At 45.2% G+C, this 17,784-nt stretch overlaps 1 protein-coding gene across 1 annotated transcript in view; it reads left to right on the top strand.

Moving 5' to 3' along the window:
- Ube2l3 (ubiquitin conjugating enzyme E2 L3) overlaps positions 1–13,522 on the top strand; it is a 66,765-nt gene extending 53,243 nt beyond the window's left edge. The window contains exons 3-4 of the mRNA XM_042666197.1: positions 3,284–3,470; positions 13,163–13,522. Coding sequence (XP_042522131.1) covers positions 3,284–3,470; positions 13,163–13,317 — 342 coding nt within the window. The 3' untranslated portion in view covers positions 13,318–13,522. The remainder of the gene's footprint in view (positions 1–3,283; positions 3,471–13,162) is intronic.
- Positions 13,523–17,784: the final 4,262 nt, after the last annotated feature.

The following is a 17,784-nucleotide window of genomic DNA, read 5'->3' as shown; positions in this document are numbered from 1 at the left end:
GCATATTACTAAGTGAAATTAAAAAAGACAGTACTGGGCTGGGAATGTGACTTAGTGGTAGAGTGCTTACCTAGCATTCTTGAAGCCCTGGGTTAGATTACTTAGTACCACATAAACCCAAAAGTCTGGAAGTGGTGCTTTGGCTCAAGTGCTAGAGTGCTAGCCTCGAGCAAAAGAAGCTCAGGGACAGTGCCCAGGTCCCTGAGTTCAAGCCCAAAGACTAGCCAAAAAAAAAAAAAAAAAGCCGGGCGCTGATGGCTCACGCCTGTAATCCTAGCTACTCTGGTGGCTGAGGTCAGTGCATCATGGTTCAAAGCCAGCCGGGGCAGGAAAGTCTGTGAAACTTTTTTTTTTTTTTTTGCCAGTCAGGATGCCTGAACTCGGCCTGGGCACTGTCCCTCAGCTCTTCAGCTCAAGGCTAGTGCTCTACCACTTGAGCCACAGCACCATTTCTAGCTTTTTCTGCTTATGTGGTGCTGAGGAATCGAACCCAGGGCCTCATGCATGCAAGGCAATTGCTCTACCACTGAGCCACCTTCCCAGCCCAAGTCTGTGAAACTTTTATCGCCAATAAACCACTCAGGAAGTGATGCTATGGCTCAAGTGATACAGTGCTTGCCTTGAGCTGAAGAGCTGAGGGACAGCACCCAGGCCTAGAGTTCAAGCCCCACCACTGACAAAAAAAAAAAAGAATACTGTCTAGGTCCATTCAGGCTAGTATACAAAAATACTGAAAACTATATAGCTTATAAGCAACAAATTTATTTCCTCATAGCTCTAGAGACTAACAATAGAGTAGATCTGTTGAGGGTAGGTACACTTCCTAATTTATAATACTGCCCTTTTGCTGTGTCCTTGCATAGTAGTAGAATGTAGCAGTGTTTGGTAAGAACACTAATTTCATCATGACTTAATGATGGCCACTTCAGGCCCCAACATCCTAATTCCACATTTCTGATTGGGGAAAAGAGATGTTTATTTTTGTTGTTTTTGTTTTGTGTCAGAAGTAGGGCTTGAATTCGGCCTTGAGCTCTCGTGCAGCTTTTTTACTCACAGCTGGTGCTTTACCACTTTAGCCACCTTGTTTTCCTTTTTGCTAATCAATTGAAGAGTTTCTCAGACTTTCCTGCTCAGGCTGTCTTCAAACTGCAATCCTTATATCTTAGCCTCCTGAGCAAATAGGATATGGGTGAGCTTAGGGTGATTAGGTTTTAAAAATTAGGAATGTGGCTTAGTGGCAGAGTGCTTGCCTAGCATGCACAAAGCCCTGGGTTCGATTCCTCAGCACCACATAAACAGAAAAGGCCAGAAGTGGTGCTATAGCTCAGGTTGGTAGAGTAGAGTGCCAACCTTGAGTGAAAAAGAAACTCAGGGCCAGTGCTCACACTCTGAGTTAAAGCCCCGGAACTGGCAAGTACAAAACAAACAAACAATTAGGTGTGTTGGTTGGTTTGTCTGTCAGTGGGGCTTGAACTTGAAGGCTGGTCACTGTCCTTGAGCTCTTTTGCTGAAGACGAACACTACCACTTGAGCCCTAGCTCCACTTCTGGGTTTTGAGTGGTTTACTGGAGATAGGAGTCTCACAGGAGCTGGGCACTGGTGGTTCATGCCTGTAATCCTAGCAACTCAGGAGGCTGAGATCTAAGAACCGCAGTTCAAAGCCAGCCCGGGCAGGAAAGTCCATGAGACTCTTATTTCCAATAAACCACTAAAAAAACAGAAGTAGCGCTGTGGCTCAAGTGGTAGAGTGTTTGCCTTGAGCTGAAGAGCTCAGGGACGGCACCCAGGCCCAGAGTTAAAGCCCCATGACCAACAAAAACGTCTCACAGGGACATTTCTGCTTTAGCTGGCTTTGAACCACAATCTTCAGCTCTCAGCCTCCTGAGTAGCTAGGATTACAGGTGTGAGCCACCAATGCCTGGCTGGGCTTTTATTTGCTAATTAGAAATAAGAGTCTTGGGTACCGGTGGCTCATGCCTGTAATCCTATCAGGAGGCTGAAATCTGAGGATCACGGTTCAAAGCCAGCCCAGGTAGGAAAGTCTGTGAGACTCATCTCCAATAAGCCAGTAGAAACCAGAAATGGCACTGTGGCTCAAGTGGTAGAGCACTCGCCTTGAGCTAAAGAGTACAGGAACAGTGACCAAGCCTAGAGTTCAAGCCCCACGATCAACAACAAAAAAAAAGTCTCGGATTTGTTAATGTTAGCTTGCTTCAAGCCACAATTTTCAGATCTTAGCCCCCTGAGTAGGTAAGATTACAGGTGAACCACTTGCACCAGCTGTGGTTATATTCAACTTTTCTGTGGTCTGACCTCAAACAATAATCATTACACTCTCAGCCTCTCAAGTAGCTGGTACTGAAGAAGATATGAGCCACTAGTGCCTCTCTTAACAAATATTCATAGCATCTGCATAAAGTATTTTTTAAAAAGTTGCCAGGTTTTGGTGGTTCATGCAGGTAATCCTAGCTACTCAGGAGGCTGAGATCTGAAGATCTTGGTTTGAAGCCAGCCCAGGCAGGAAAGTCCATGAAACTCCTTATCTCCAATAAATGACTCAAATAACCTGGAAGTGGTAGAGTACTCACTTTGAGCAAAAGAAGCTCAGAGATAGCACCCAGGATGGGGTGGGGGTAGGGTAAGTCGTGTGCACAGCTTACTGGACACTTGTTCTAGAAATACTGCTTGCCAGTGCCTATGGCTCATGCCTGTAATCCTAGCAACTCAGGAGGCTAAGATCTGAGGATCATGGTTCAAAGCCAGCCTGGGCAGGAAAGTCCATAAGACTCTTATCTCCGATTAACCACCAGAAAACTGGAAGTGGTGCTGTGGCTCAAGTGGTAGAGTGCTAGCCTTGAATTGAAGAGCTGAGGGACAGCGCCCAGGCCTAGAGTTCAAGCCCTACAAAAAAACGAAGAAATAAAGCTAATTATTGTGTTGGGGGGGGTTGGAGGCAGGATTTTGGTTGATGCAACATTAGAAATAATCTTTTGTTTTGCCAATCCTGGGGCTTGAACTCAGGGCCTGGCCACTGTCCCTGAGCCTCTCTGAGCTCAAGGCTAGCACTCTACCACTTGAGCCACAGTGCCACTTCTGGCTTTTTTCTGTTTATGTGGTACTGAGAAATTGAACCCAGGGCTTCATTCATGCTAGGCAAGCACTCTACCACTAAGCCACATTCCCAACCCTAGAAATAATCTTTTAAATGAATAATAACAGTTCTATCTTGACCACAGCTATATGAATTATAATGGTATGTTCATTTTACTTTCTTTCCTGCCAGGATAACCCTCCGTATGATAAGGGGGCCTTCAGAATTGAAATCAACTTTCCAGCAGAGTACCCATTCAAACCACCGAAGATCACATTTAAAACAAAGATCTATCACCCCAACATTGATGAAAAAGGGCAGGTCTGTCTGCCCGTCATTAGTGCTGAGAACTGGAAGCCAGCAACCAAGACTGACCAAGGTAAGGTACAATCTTGTCTGCCTTGGATAGGGCTTTTTGAAGGATGTACTGTGGAGATGAGGCTTGAGAATCCCTTCCAATGCCATGCCAGATATAGTCTAGAAATCCTACTGTACCAACTCAAGTGTATGTAGAAGTACTGCAGAGATCCGACCTATTTTGGGGGGGCTTGTGTAGACCTGGGAAGGTATTGAGTTGGCCCTTCTCTGACTGCTCCATTGGTCCCCTAGACATAGATAAACCCAGTGTTTTGTTGCGAATGCTGCAAAGGGGGTGTGAGCACTGGTCCTTGGAAGTGGCAAAGTATTGTAGTATTACCTAGAAGAGAGAGTGGTATTTCAGGTTGGCTCATGCAACATTTAGCACCTGAACTTTGACTTCATAAAGCAGAGGGAGTGAGGCACTGGTGGCTCACCCCTGTAATCCTAGCTCCTCAGGAGGCTGAGGTCTGAGGTTCGAAGCCAGCCCAGGCCATGAAAGTCTGTGAGACCCTTAGCTCCAATTAACTACCAGAAAACCAGAAGTGAAGCTGTGGTTCAAAGTGATAGAGCACTAATCTTGAGCAGAAAAGCTCAGGGACAGCACCCAGGCCCTTAATTCAATTCCCTCAACTAACAAAACAGAGAGGTTGATGTAGTCATTTCAGGCTAACCATAGGGTATGAGCCAAAGTCCTGTGGTTCTGTGTGTGTGTTTTGAGGGAGGGATTTGGAAGGGTAGACTTGAAGGCATAAACTTGAATATATAGTTGGCTGTAATCTGCTTGGAACTCTTCTGAAATTGGGTGTGGTTGTGTGCATCCATGTGTCTGGGTGACACAGTCATACTTATTTGGTGGTAAAAGTATTTTGATTACCCTTCCCTCTTGTCCTTTGGAAGTAACAAAACTTTATTCTTTTATTTTTTTGCCGGTCATGGGACCTGAACTCTGCACCTGGGCGCTGTTCCTCAGCTCTTCAGCTCAAGGCTAGCACTCTACCACTTGAGCCACAGTGCCACTTCCAGCTTTTTCTGCTTATGTAGTGCTGAGAAATTGAACTCAGGGCCTCATGCATGCAAGGCAACCACTCTACCACTGAGCCACCTTCCCAGCCCATAACAAAATTTTATTATGGATTCTAATTTTTATTAATTTCAGGGATTATGTTTTGAAGTCTTAGTCTAAATAATGGAATGAGCATGAGGTCTATTTAGGTTACAGAGTGGAGAAAGCTGTCCTTGGCCAGGCTGCAGTGAAGTTTTTCAGTGACTCTGGCAATTATTTTTTTGTGGAATCCTGGAAGATAGAATTGAAATCCTTTCACAAGAAAAAAATGGAGTCACATCTAAGTAGTTAATAGGTGTAATTACTAGATGCCCAACCATGGAGTGATCTCCAGTGGGTTTGACATTTGATAGTATGGAAGTTGATGTTTATGATGGCTTGATTCATTTCTTGGTGGGCCAGACTGGTGTCCCTGGATTCTTAGTTCTAGTGGAAGTCTACAACTGCATTTGCTAATGAGTGTCTTGTCAACCCATTCCTAGGAACCTTACCTTAATAGTCAGATGTCCCTATTTAGCCAGGCCTATGGGGAAGTCCTTCCAGGCCAGGCTGCTTGTTTGGATAAAATGTGTAGCAAAGCCGGGCGCTGGTGGCTCACGCCTGTAATCCTAGCTACTCAGGAGGCTGAGATCTGAGGATCGCGGTTCAAAGCCAGCCCGGGCAAGAGAGACTATGAGACTCCTATCTCCAATAAACCACCAGAAAACCGGAAGTGGCGCTGTAGCTCAAGTGGTAGAGAGCTCGCCTTGAGCTGAAGAGCTGAAGGACAGCGCCTAAGCCCAGAGTTCAAGCCGCACGACCGACCAAAAAAAAAAATGTGTAGCAAGTCTGAAGTTGGGGTGTACAGATAAGAGTGATGGTTATAGAAGCAAAGCAAAGCCTACTCAAAGCTCACTTGAGCCAACTTGTTCTAAATAGTTGCTGTCCTAATCATGCTGCTGCTGCTTCTTGCCAGATGGAACTCAGGACTTGGGCACTATGCTTCAGCTTTTTTTTTCTCAAAACTAGTGCTCTGTCACTTGAGCCACAGCTCCACTTCTAGCTTTTTGGTGGCTAGTTGGAGATAAGAGTCTCACTGGCTTTCCTGCCCAGGTTGGCTTTGAACCACTGTGCTCTTAAGTTGCTAGGCTTACAGGCTTCAGCCACCAGTGCCTGGCACAAACTTCTTTTTTGCCTTGATTGGCCTTAACCCACAATCCCTCAATCTCTATCTTCTAGGTAGGTGGGATTACAGGCTTGAGTCACTTTGCTGGCTTAACTAAAGTTTCTTTAAACACATATAAAACATGGTTGTATATTAACAGTAGATGTTTAAACAGAAGTTTATAGGACTCATTTTTTTTGGGGGGGGGGGGGGGTCTGGTCGTGGGGCCTGAACTCTGGGCCTGGGCACTGTCCCTCAGCTCTTCAGCTCAAGGCTAGCTCCCTGCTACTTGAGCCACAGCACCACTTCGGCTTTTTTCTTTTTGCTTATGTGGTGCTGAGGAATCGAACTCAGGGCCTCAGGCATGCAAGGCAAGTACTCTACCACTGAGCCACCTTCCCAGCCCCGTTTGTAGGACTCGTGATCCTCTTTATTTACCCTAGGATCAATAATTTAGTGTTAATTCAATGTTCATGGTGAGTTTATAGAACATAATAACCATAAATAATAATGTTTAATAGTTTATAGGATGGTCCAGTAGACAAATCTATCTATAAAATCAAAATAAATTAGTGATTGACCACAGAAAGAATTGGAAGTAACTACTGAGAAGACTGGTTTTTTTGTTTTTTTTTTTCTTGGTCCTAGGGCTTGAACTTTGGGCCTGGGTACTGTCCCTCAACTCTTCAGCTCAAGGCTAGTGCTCTACCACTTGAACCACAGTGCCAAGCACCCGGCTTGGGTTTTCTTTTGAGAGTGATAATAAAGTGTTGAGCTGAGTTGGGTGTCAGTGACTCACTCCTGTATTCCTAACTAATCAGGAGGCTGAGATCTGAGGATCATGGATCAAAGCCAGCCAAGGCAGGAAAGTCCATGAGACTCTTATCTCCAATAAACCACTAGAAAACTAGAATAGCACTGTAGCTCAAGTGGTAGAGCTCTTGCCTTGAACTGAAGAGCATAGGGACAGTGCCCAAGCCCAGAGTTCAAGCCCCATGACTGACCACCCCCCCAGAAAAAAAAAGTGGGGGCTGGGAGGGTGGCTCAGTGGTAGAGTGCTTGCCTTGCATGCATGAGGCCCTGGGTTCGATTCCTTAGCACCACACAAGCAGAAAAAGCTGGAAGTGGTGCTGTGGTAGAGCACTAGCCTTGAGCTGAAGAACTGAGGGACAGTGCCCAGGCTCAGAGTTCAGGCACCATGACTGGCAAAAAAAAAAAAAAAAAAAAAAAGTGTTGAGCTGACGGATTAGGAATGTGGCTTAGTGGTAGAGTGCTTGCCTAGCATGCATAAAGCCCTGGGTTCAGTTCCTCAGTACCACATAAAAAGAAAAAGCTGGAAGTGGCACTGTGGCTGAAGTGGTAGAATGCTAGCTTTGAGGAAAAAGAAGCTCAGGGACAGTGGCCAGGCCCTGAGTTCAAGCCCCATGACCAACAAAAAGAATAAAATATTGAGCCAGGCGCCTGTGGCCTGTAATCCAGCTACTCAGGAGGCTGAGATCTGAGGATTGCTATTCAAAGTCAGCCCAGGCAGGGAAGGCTGTGAGACTCTTATTTACAATTAACCACTAGAACTGAAAGTGAAGCTATGGCTTAAAGTTGTAGAGTGCTAGCCTTAAGTGAAAAGCTCAAAGACAGCACCCAGGCCCTGAGTTCAAGTCCTATGGCTAAGAAAAAAAAAATGTTGATGTTGTTGCACAACTTTGTGAATTTGTCCCTCCCCCCCAAAAACACCCACTGTGTTTGGGAATGAGTTACATTTTTGGTATATGAATTTAAGTCTCAGTTTTAAAAAACTGAAAGTCTATATATAAGCACTGAAAGTTGAGCAAAAATAGCATGAAGGAAAAACAGTATACTGAAGGAATAATAGCAGAAGAAAGAATGTAAAGAGTTTTGTTTGGGGAGCTGGGAAGGTAGCTCAGTGGTAGAGCGCTTGCCTTGCAAGCATGAGGCCCTGGGTTTGATTCCCCAGCACCACATAAACAAAAAGAAAAAAAGCCAGAAGTGGCGCTGTGGCTCAAGTGGTAGAGCGCTCGCCTTGAGCTGAAGAGCTGAGGGACAGCGCCCAGGCCCAGAGTTCAAGCCCCATGACCGACAAAAAAAAAAAAAAAAGAACAGGGCTTGGTGACACATGCCTGTAATCATTAACACTTAGGAGACTAAGCGGGGGATTATGAGTTCAAGGCTAACTTGTTCTGCCTGGCAAGATCAAAAAAAAAAAAAAAAAAATCTCAGTTTGATGGCCAAATGAGGTTTTCTGTATAAAATACAGTTAGTGGGCTGGGAAGGTGGCTCAGTGGTAGAGCGCTTGTCTTGCATGCATGAGGCCCTGGGTTCAATTCCTCAGCACCACATAAGCAAAAAGAAAAAAACCTGGAAGTGGCACTGTGGCTCAAGTGGTAGAGAGCTAGCCTTTAGCTGAAGGGACAGCACCCAGGCCCAGAGTTCAGACCCCACGACCGACCAAAAAAAAAAAATAATAATAATTGGTGGCCGATCACCGGTCACCGGTGACTAATGCCTGTAATCCTGGCTACTCAGGAGGTTGAGAGCTGAGGATTGTGGTTCCAAGCCAACCCAGGCAAGAATGGCTATGAAACTCTTATCTCCAATAAACCACTCAGAAAACCAAAGTGGCTCAGTGGCTCAGGTGGTAGAGCACTAGCCTTGAGCTGAAGAGCTGAGGGACAGGGCCCAGGCCCAAAGTTCAAGCCCCACAACCAACACGCCGAAAAAAAAATACAGTTGGTATTAAAGCCAGCTCTATATTGAATCTCCATATTGCAAACAATACAGGAGTAAGATTATATGAAGAGAAAAATCACATCTATCAGTAGTATGTTTCAATCTCCTGTAAACCATTATCTTATAGCAAATAAGTATATAAGATTTAGAAAGCACTCAAACAATATAATAAATAGGGTAAGTCTAATTTATATGCCTTATCACGTTCCATTTGGGGTTGGAGGAAGGTACCACTGACATATGAGAATTGAGCCTTGGATCTCCATGAACAAGAAATAGTGTTTATGTCCTCTATTATAAATGAACTGTGTGGCCGGGAAGGTGGCTCAGTGGTAGAGTGCTTGCCTCACATGCATGAGACCCTGGGTTTGATTCCCCAGCACCACATAAACAGAAAAGGTTGGAAGTGGCTTAAGTGGTAGAGTGCTAGCCTTGAGCTGAGGGACAGCGCCCAGGCCTAGAGTTCAAGCCCTGTGACCAACAAAAACAAAAAAATAAATGAACTGTCTTTAAGAAAAACAAGGAGGAAATTTTACAAGATTTATTTTTAATAATATAGTCAAGGGCTGGGAAGGTGGCTTAGTGGTAGAGCGCTTGCCTTGCATGCCTAAGGCCCTGGGTTCGATTCCTCAGCACCACATAAGCAAAAAGAAAAAAGCCGGAAGTGGTGCTGTGGCTCAAGTGGTAGAGTGCTAGCCTTGAGCTGAAGAGCTGAGGGACAGCGCCCAGGCCCAGAGTACAGACTCCACGACCAGACCCAAAAAAATAAAATAATATAGTCAAGTAGGAGGTAAGGTTGGCAGGACTGAGGCTTGAACTCAAGGACTCATGCTTGGTTTAGGTTGGTACTTTACCGCTGAGGTAAAGTTATTCCCCCACCCCCTTTTTTTTCAATGTAGTAGGCCTGAACTCTGGGCTCGGGCACTGTTCCTCAGTTCTTCAGCTCAAGACTAGCATGCTACCACTTGAGCCACATGCCACATCTGGTTTTCTGGTCGATTATTGGAGATAAGAGTTTCATGGACTTTCCTACCTGGGCTCACTTTGAACCTCAGATCTCAGCCTCCTGAGTATCTAGGATTACAGGCGTGAGCCACCGGCATCCTAGCTACTCAGGAAGCTGAGATCTAAGGATCACGAAGCCAGACCAGGCAGGAAAGTCCAGGAGACTCTTATCTCCAGTTAGCCACCAGAAATGACACTGAGGCTCAGGTGGTAGAGTACTCGACTTGATCTGAAGAGCTTGGGGACAGTGCCAGACCCAGAGTTCAAGCCGCACAACCACCAAAAAAAGAAAAGAAAAGAAAAATGAAGCTGGGCGCTGGTGGCTCACGCCTGTAATCCTAGCTACTCAGGAGGCTGAGATCTGAGGATCTCGGTTCAAAGCCAGCCCGGGCAGGAGAGACCGTGAGACTCCTATCTCCAATAAACCACCAGAAAACCGGAAGTGGCGCTGTAGCTCAAGTGGTAGAGCGCTCGCCTTGAGCTGAAGAGCTGAGGGACAGCACCCAGGCCCAGAGTTCAAGCCCCACGACCAACCAAAAAAAGAAAAAGAAAAAAGAAAGAAAAATGAAGAATCCAGGGCCAGACTGTTGTAGAATATGATGAATACACTGTTCTGTATGTGAAAAATGATGAGGATAAGACAGCAATAGTGGTTAGCTTGAAAACATAGTTTGCAGCTGTCAGGGTTCTCTCTGGTAAAACCAAGTTCTTTACTGCTGTCAATATTATAGTTTAGCTGAGGAACCAGAAATGTACCCAAAGAAACAAAGAATGAGATTCATAAGATTACATTTTTTTTTTTTTGCCAGTCCTGGGACTTGAACTCAGGGCCTGGGCACTGTCCCTGAGCTTCTTTTGCTCAAGGCTAGCACTCTACCACTTGAGCCATAGCACCACTTCCAGTTTTTCTGTTTATGTGGTACTGAGGAATCGAATCCAGGGCTCCATGCATGCTAGGCAAGCACTCTACCACTAAGTCATATTCCCAGCCTACATAAGTTTGTTTTAATTTAGACTTGCAGTAAAAATGAGTCCCCCAGAAAAGAACGAAATATATAATCAACTTGCAAGGTGATTATCTTTTAAAAATCAGGTGCTAAACCCGGCGCAGGTGGCTTATGTCTGTAATCCTAACTACTCAGGAGGCTGAGATCTGAGGATCACAGTTCAAAGCCAGTCCGGCAGGAAAGTCTGTGAGACTCTTATCTCCAATAAACCACCAGAAAGCAGGAGTGCCACTGCACTCTGGCTCAAGTGGTAGAGCGCTCACCGTGAGCTGAAGAGCTGAGGGATAGCGCCCAGGCCCAGAGTTCAAGCCCCATGACCCCCCCAAAAAAAAAAATCAGGTGCTAATAACTAAATGATGTTATATTAATAAATTAGGTGCTATGATGGTCACAGAAGTAGAGAGCTTGAGCATCTATAGCAGAGTGAGCAGGAAATCCTGAAAGCTTATTGAATATCCTTCACAATGCATTTGGCTTGCCCTTAGCCCAGTGAGGTTACTAAAGTATTAATGAGGCAATAATTTTTCTATTTTAGAACCACTTCTAATCATGAAAAAAGATAGGGAAGCCACCATATATTGTTGCTTCTTAGTAAATTGGTTAAAGTTTCCAAGCCTAAAATCAAAAACAACAAAGTAAAGGGAGCAGTCTCGTATCTGTTAGTGTTAGAAAAGCTTAGCATATACTGAAACACACCATGGTCAACAAGCCAAGGGTAGGTCTTAAAGAAGCATGAAAATGGCCTTGAGAGAGGTGTGTTCCCCAGTGTGATTTTGGACCTGCTCAGACAGGAAGTGAGGGAGACCTGGATATACTTTTTATTTTCTGTTTCTGGAGATGGAACTCAGGACCTCATACCTATTATGCAAGCACTCTACCATTAAGATACACTTTTTACCCTGTTTGATATTTATTAATGCTTGGTTTCTGTTTATGGCAAATAAACATGATTTTTCATATGAGTCATTGATATTCCCTGTCTCTGAAAAATGTATTTAAAGAGTAGGGATATAGCCCTGAACTATATCCCTAGCGTGCCCTTAGCACACTGCCTACCTCCATGAGGCAATCTTTGGAAATGTACTCAACAGTAAAATTGACTGGCCAGGAGCTGGTGGCTCATATCCATAATCCTAGCAACTCAGGAAGCTGAGATCTGTGGATCTCAGTTCAAAGTCCAGCCCAAACATGAAAGTCAATGAGATTCTCATCTTCAGCCATCAAAAAGTTGGGGTGAGCTGGGTGTCAGTGGCTCACACCTTAATCCTAGCTACTCAGTCCACTGTGATCTGAGGATCACAGTTCAAAGTCAGCCAGGGCAGGAACACTTGTGGGAATCTTCAGTTAACCACCAGAAAACCAAAAGTGGCACTGTGGCTTAAAGTTATAGAGTGCTCACATGGAACAAAAGAGCTCAAAGATAGCCCAGGTACTGAGTTCAAGCCCTAGTACAAGCACAATGAATTTTATAAAACAAACAAAAATATTGACTGTATGCATATATTAGGCTAACAGTGCATAGCAGTGAAAAAATAGAAACAAAATGTGTTTATCGTGTCTGTTCAGTCAAGTGATAATAAAATGTAGAAAGGAAGATCTTGAAATAAAGAGACAAAAACATGCTTCCTTTAGAGGTGGGTACAAGGTGTGTCACAAGAAAGTGTCTACTCTGAAGGGTATTGAGTCTGAATTCGAGAATCAGTTCTGGCCTTCATAAGACCTTCTAGGTCCTTGGCATCTTTCCACTGTTCAGAGCTTACCCTTTGTGTCCACCCACCCATCTTTCCTACTCATCCTGGACCCTGCCAGCTCTACACTTTCCCCATGTCCGTCTGGGCCCATCATGATCACATGAGCTCTCTGATGACCTCTACTTCTTACTTAGTGACATTAATAGGCAGTGCTGGGGATAGAGGTCTTTGTGCCATGCTTCACTCAGCATGTGTTGTTACTGGTTATACTTCTGCATAACTGAACCAGTATTCGTGTTTTACTCCATTTTTTTGTAATGATAGATGCAAAGCCTGGGTCCCCGGGAGAGGAATCTGCAGCATCAACATCCAGAGATGAGAGGCACCTTTGACCCAGGAACTTGTCAGTGGGAAGTAACACAGACACAGCATTGTCAATACCTGTGGCATTGACAGTCTCATATTGCTGATAGTTGTCAATCTCTCTGTAGTTGGATGAAGTATACCAACTCATTTTACTTCCAGATTCAGAAGATTCTGGGTTCCACTAGGATGAGCTCATTGCACATGGACAAGTGCAGCCTTATTATACTCCCCTTTCCCTTCCTTCACCTGCTCACTCAGTCACTGTGATTGAAACTGTATTGAACTATGTACAGTACCACCTGAGCACATGCATTACCCAGTCTGGATCTGAGAAATGACTATGTGTGCATGGGGGGACCATGCGCACTCACTGTTTTCAACATACAGAAGGTGGATGGGAGTGACCAGGGCCAGGGAATCCCAAGGTGTCAAGTCAGGAAGCCTTCCCAGAGGCTCAGGGCTTCACTCAGATATCCATTCTAACGTTGGCTGTTTGCCACCAATCACTTTTTCTTCTGATTACAGAGGAAAGATAGGTTGAATTCTGGTGAGCCAAAATTTTAAATAAAAAGAGACTAATTTTTCTTCATTAGTCCTTGTAGAAGTCAAGAGTTTGTTTCCTGAGATCAGCGGCCTCTTGTACTCTCTGAGTCTGTTCTAACCCCCGATGCCTTGTCCTTCTCTTGGCAGTAATCCAGTCCCTCATAGCACTGGTGAACGATCCCCAGCCCGAGCACCCCCTCCGGGCTGACCTAGCTGAAGAATACTCTAAGGACCGTAAAAAATTCTGTAAGAACGCTGAAGAGTTTACAAAGAAATATGGGGAAAAGCGACCTGTGGACTAAAATCTGCCGTGAACGATTCCAGCAAGTGTGAACAGAGACCCCGAGCAGTGCATTCAGACACCCCGCAAAGCAGGACTCTGTGGAAAATTGACATGTGCCACCGCCTGGCGTTCGCTTGTGGCAGTTACTAACTTTCTACAGTTTTCTTAATCAAAAGTGGTCTAGGTAACCTGTAAAGAAAGGATTAAAAATTTCATATGTTCTAGTTCTGCTTTCTTTGTTTTAAAAATCACTGCTTCAATCTACTTCAAAAGAATGGTGTTTCTTTTCTTGTCCAAATTTACCCCAAATCTTCAAGTTAGTCCAGAAGGTTGGGAAAAAAAAAAAAAAAAGGTTGTGGTTCCTTTTCCTCTCCTGCCCTTGCAACTCCTACTTTCTTGCATTTAGTTTATTTTTCAAGTAATTCACTTCCCCAGGCCCAAGTCTTATTGCCTCCCTATACAAAGTGGCAGTGGTGACTTTTCTTCTGTCACACTGCCCTGTGGGAGCTGGTTCAGACTTTTCCTGATACCAGTTTATAACATTCTTTTTAAAAAAAAAAAAAAAAAAGACAATACAAGCAAACATCCACACTCCACGCACATACCTCCTGTCTTTAAAAAATAATAATTAAAAAAAAAAATAAAACAGAAAGGCCACCCAAAGAGAAGCCCAGCTCCTGTATAAAATCTTGGTTGTTTCCACAGTACTGTGGATTGAATGGGCAAAAGCTCCACTGTTTGTATGTGGCCAGGTCTGTGGTGATCCTGGAGTTAGGGCCTGCCAGTTGAGGATGCTGTGCACTTGTGTGATGAATTTCTCACCAGAAAGCTCTCAAAGGTCAGCATCCCTTCATGCAGCCATGTTAGAAGATCCACTGGTCATCATAAAGCAAAAGCCAGAATATTCTTTTGAAGTTCCAAGCTCCTCTACTACCGAGCTCCTCTACCATCTGAATGTGCCACAGAGCTCTCCAACTCAGTGCGGCAGTCCCACCACAGCCCTCCCTTGGCAGATTTGACCCTTTGCAGAATTGGAATTGGTAGAACTCGGCTTTGTGGCCAGCACCAGTCTGGGGTCGCTCGGGTTCCTACTGGCCTCTTCCTTCGGAGCAGCTGCCAGCCCAGCCCAGGAACAAGATGGCCTTCCCTCTCTTTGGACTCACAGCCTTTGCAGAGTCAAGCTCCACTTGAAGCTCACTCAATACCCTTTCAATGTGTTTTATATTGTTTTGATTGCCTTTTTTTTGTAGAAATAAAAATTGACCTTAGAATTTATCATCAGATGAACTTTGTAAGGAGTTGAATGTTAATGTCTTTTCAAAGCAAGTGGGACTATCCCTGAAACAGTAGCAAGTACAATGCACTCTGATACCCTGCGGAAGCTGACAAGCATTCGCCCAACCCTGTATCACCAACTCTGCTTCTACCACTGGCGGCTTCCCTTCTCGGCTTGTGGGGAGACTAGATCCTGTGGAGAAGACAACTTCCAGAAACTTTACTCTGTTTTAACTTTAGTTCTAGAGCTTGAGGTCTTCCTGGCTCACAGATGTGTAAGACAGCTTTGGGTTTCATCTGTGCAGAAGTAAGAAGTTTTGTGGGTCAGGCAGCATAATACTGCCTCAAGCACGCAGCCCCACAATGTGGAAATGAACTCAGCTTCTTTAGTCCTAGGTACGCGGGGGGGCAGGTTGCTGCAGATTCCCATGTTTCCAGTTGGCAAGAGCACTGGGCTAGCATTTCCACATCTTTTGTCTCCACTAGCAGAAAAGTGATCATGGATTTTATTTCACTCACACTCAGATTTGTAATAAAATGCCAAATTCTGTCAGAAGCTATCTAAACAAGCCACCATTTGTTCTCGTTACTCCTTCAAATCTAGAAATATTGCCATTCCTGAAACTCCTGTTGCTTCACATTTCTGCCAACTTAGCTCTGCCTGCCTGACACTCCCTCACGGCTCTTTGTCCCCCACAGGAGGGCACCGCCATGCCGGCAGCCCCTCAGGGACTCTTGTCTTCCCTGGCAGCAGAGGCCTGGCTTTGGAGTCAGTGCAGTGGGTATCCCTCCCTGGGCCTAGGTGTCCTGGACTCCTCTCAGCCTTGCCCTTGGTTAGGCTTTGAGCAAGCTGGTGGCAGCTCCGGCTGCTCCAAACCCTAAAAGCTGGATCCTCCGGAGAAGGGGCAAGCTGTGGAGCAGCCATCCACCACTGACCCGTGCTGCCTCAGGAATTCACATCTGCCTGGTTCCTTGAAGTGCCCTAGGTCCTCGCCCTGCCCCCTCCACAGTGGCGGAGAATAGGCTTTCTTCTAAGATGCTGCGAACCCATTCTGCTGCCCTTAATAAAAATGCTCTCCAACACTGGTTTGGTCATGTTGCCTTCTTCCTTTAGGGGTGGGCATTATCAGGGCCTTGGACACTGGGAAGGGGTGGCTGGGCCTCTGATCTCTCCTTCCCAACCCCAAAAAGGGGCATAAGCAGATGGGTGAAAAGCAATGATATAAACCACTTTCATTTAGCAGAGGTGAAGACACTCTGAGAAGGGTGGCTTGATCAAGGTCCTTAACAAAAAAAAGGATGTGTGCTTGAGGGTGGAGCTGGGCTAATTCCCTGAAGGATTCTAGCCAGAAACAGTTCAGAATCCCTAGGATAGCTGGCACTGCCAGCAATAGGGCTGACTCAGACAGACCAATGAATACTTTTGGTCAGACCAGGTTTTCTACTTGGAACTGGCCACTAGATGAGACCACATCTGCAGATCTTAGGGAGGGAAACTTCCTAGTGTGTCATTTTTACCAGGGGGAAAAGAAAGGTCCTTTCATTTGATCATAGATGGGTTCTGCCACACACACATTTTTGTCGTTTTTAGTCCCAACACACTGCTGTGAGAACCTTTTATTACATAGGCTCCAAATAATGGCCAAGGATACCTGGCTGTGTTTTTACACTTAATCACAGTGTGGTCCTGCCAATCAAATACTGCCTTCCTGGGGATCCCTGTGTGTCTAGACCTAGCTACAATTTCTCCACTAAAGTCAGAGGCCTGAAAAATCTTCAACTACCTGTTTTCTAAATCTTGCTATTTTCTGGCCTTCACACTCCAACAGTTTAGAGGGGGGTTGGGTTGGGATTTTTTTGTTGTTTAGTCAGTCGTGGGACTTGAACTCCAGCACCGATCTGGTTTGGGTTTTTTTTGGTGTGTGTGTGTGTGTTCTGGTTTGGGTTTTCTTTGGTGTGTGTGTGTGTGTGTGTGTGTGCTGGTTTGGGTTTTTTTTGGTGTGTGTGTGTGTGTGTGTGTTTGTCGGTCAAGGGGCCTGAACTCATCCTGGGCACTGTCCCTCAGCTCGGTTCAAGGCTAGCACTTTACCACTTGAGCCACAGTGCCACTTTTGGCTTTTTCTACTTTTGTGGTGCTGAGGAGAATTCAACCCAGGGTTTCATGCATGTGAGGCAAGCACTCTACCACTGAGCCACCTGAAGTAGAGCTCTGGCTCAAAGTGGTAGAGTGCTAGCCTTCAGTTAAAAAGCTCAGGACAGTGCCACCTTCCCAGCCCTGGTTTTTGATATTTTGAGAGGGTTTCAATACATAGTACATGGTGACATTGAACTTAACATCTTCCTGCCTCAGACTTCTGAGTGCTAGAATTATAGGTGAGTGCTATCACACCTGTCTTTTCTTCCCCAGTTTATTGTTTAGAATTAAATAAGCATTTAGTTCATGACTTTGGTACCAATTAGATACTGGCTTGTCAACCTTATATATTGAAGCCCCTTTTGGACATAGGACTCACAATTACCTCACTGCCAAATGAGCAACTTCTGAGCCCTTCTCTGACTTTCATTTGGCAGTGCATCTGTGCCCACATACACTATTCAACCCAGTCAAAGAGGAAGCCAGAGCTGATATTTTTCCTGCCTGGCTCTATCTAGTCTTTCTTCCTGCTTGAGCCCACAGTAAAGCCAGGACAAGGGACTGTTTCATTACAGCCCAGTGCCTGGCTGGTCCAGGCCACACTTGATAAAATAGCCATTACTTGATTGGTTAGAACAAGTTCCTTAGGACTCCTGGGAGAGCCCTGAGGATCAGGGAAGTAAGCCACTTCTGGAGAATCTTCCTGACAGGGTTAGGGATGTCCACGTATAGGCCTCACACATGACTATAGGTTCCCCAGTGTACTGGTTCCCCAGTAGATCACACTGGCCGTTACTGTGTTGGCCAGGCTGGATTCTGGCAAAAGCAGACCTTCCATGCATGAGGACTGGAAGTTTGGAATAACAGTAAACCATTTGTCTAAGTCATTTATTGTGTGCAGAGGACTCCTCATAATATGCTCATACTGGAGGCACTTGCATAGCAAATATAAACCTAGAGTTCAAACCCTAGTACCCCCCCCCAAAAAAAAGATCTGGCTTTGTGTGTATGTGCACACGTGTGCATGTGCCAGTCATGGGGCTTGAACTGGGCCTGGATACTGTTCCTGAGCTCTTC

This window comes from Dipodomys spectabilis, unplaced genomic scaffold (genome assembly GCF_019054845.1).
Source record: "Dipodomys spectabilis isolate Male_0828 unplaced genomic scaffold, ASM1905484v1 ptg000363l, whole genome shotgun sequence".
Taxonomy (NCBI): domain Eukaryota; kingdom Metazoa; phylum Chordata; class Mammalia; order Rodentia; family Heteromyidae; genus Dipodomys; species Dipodomys spectabilis.
The sequence above is the reverse complement of the archived record's forward strand: the minus strand, read 5'-3'. Positions and strand labels throughout refer to the sequence as shown.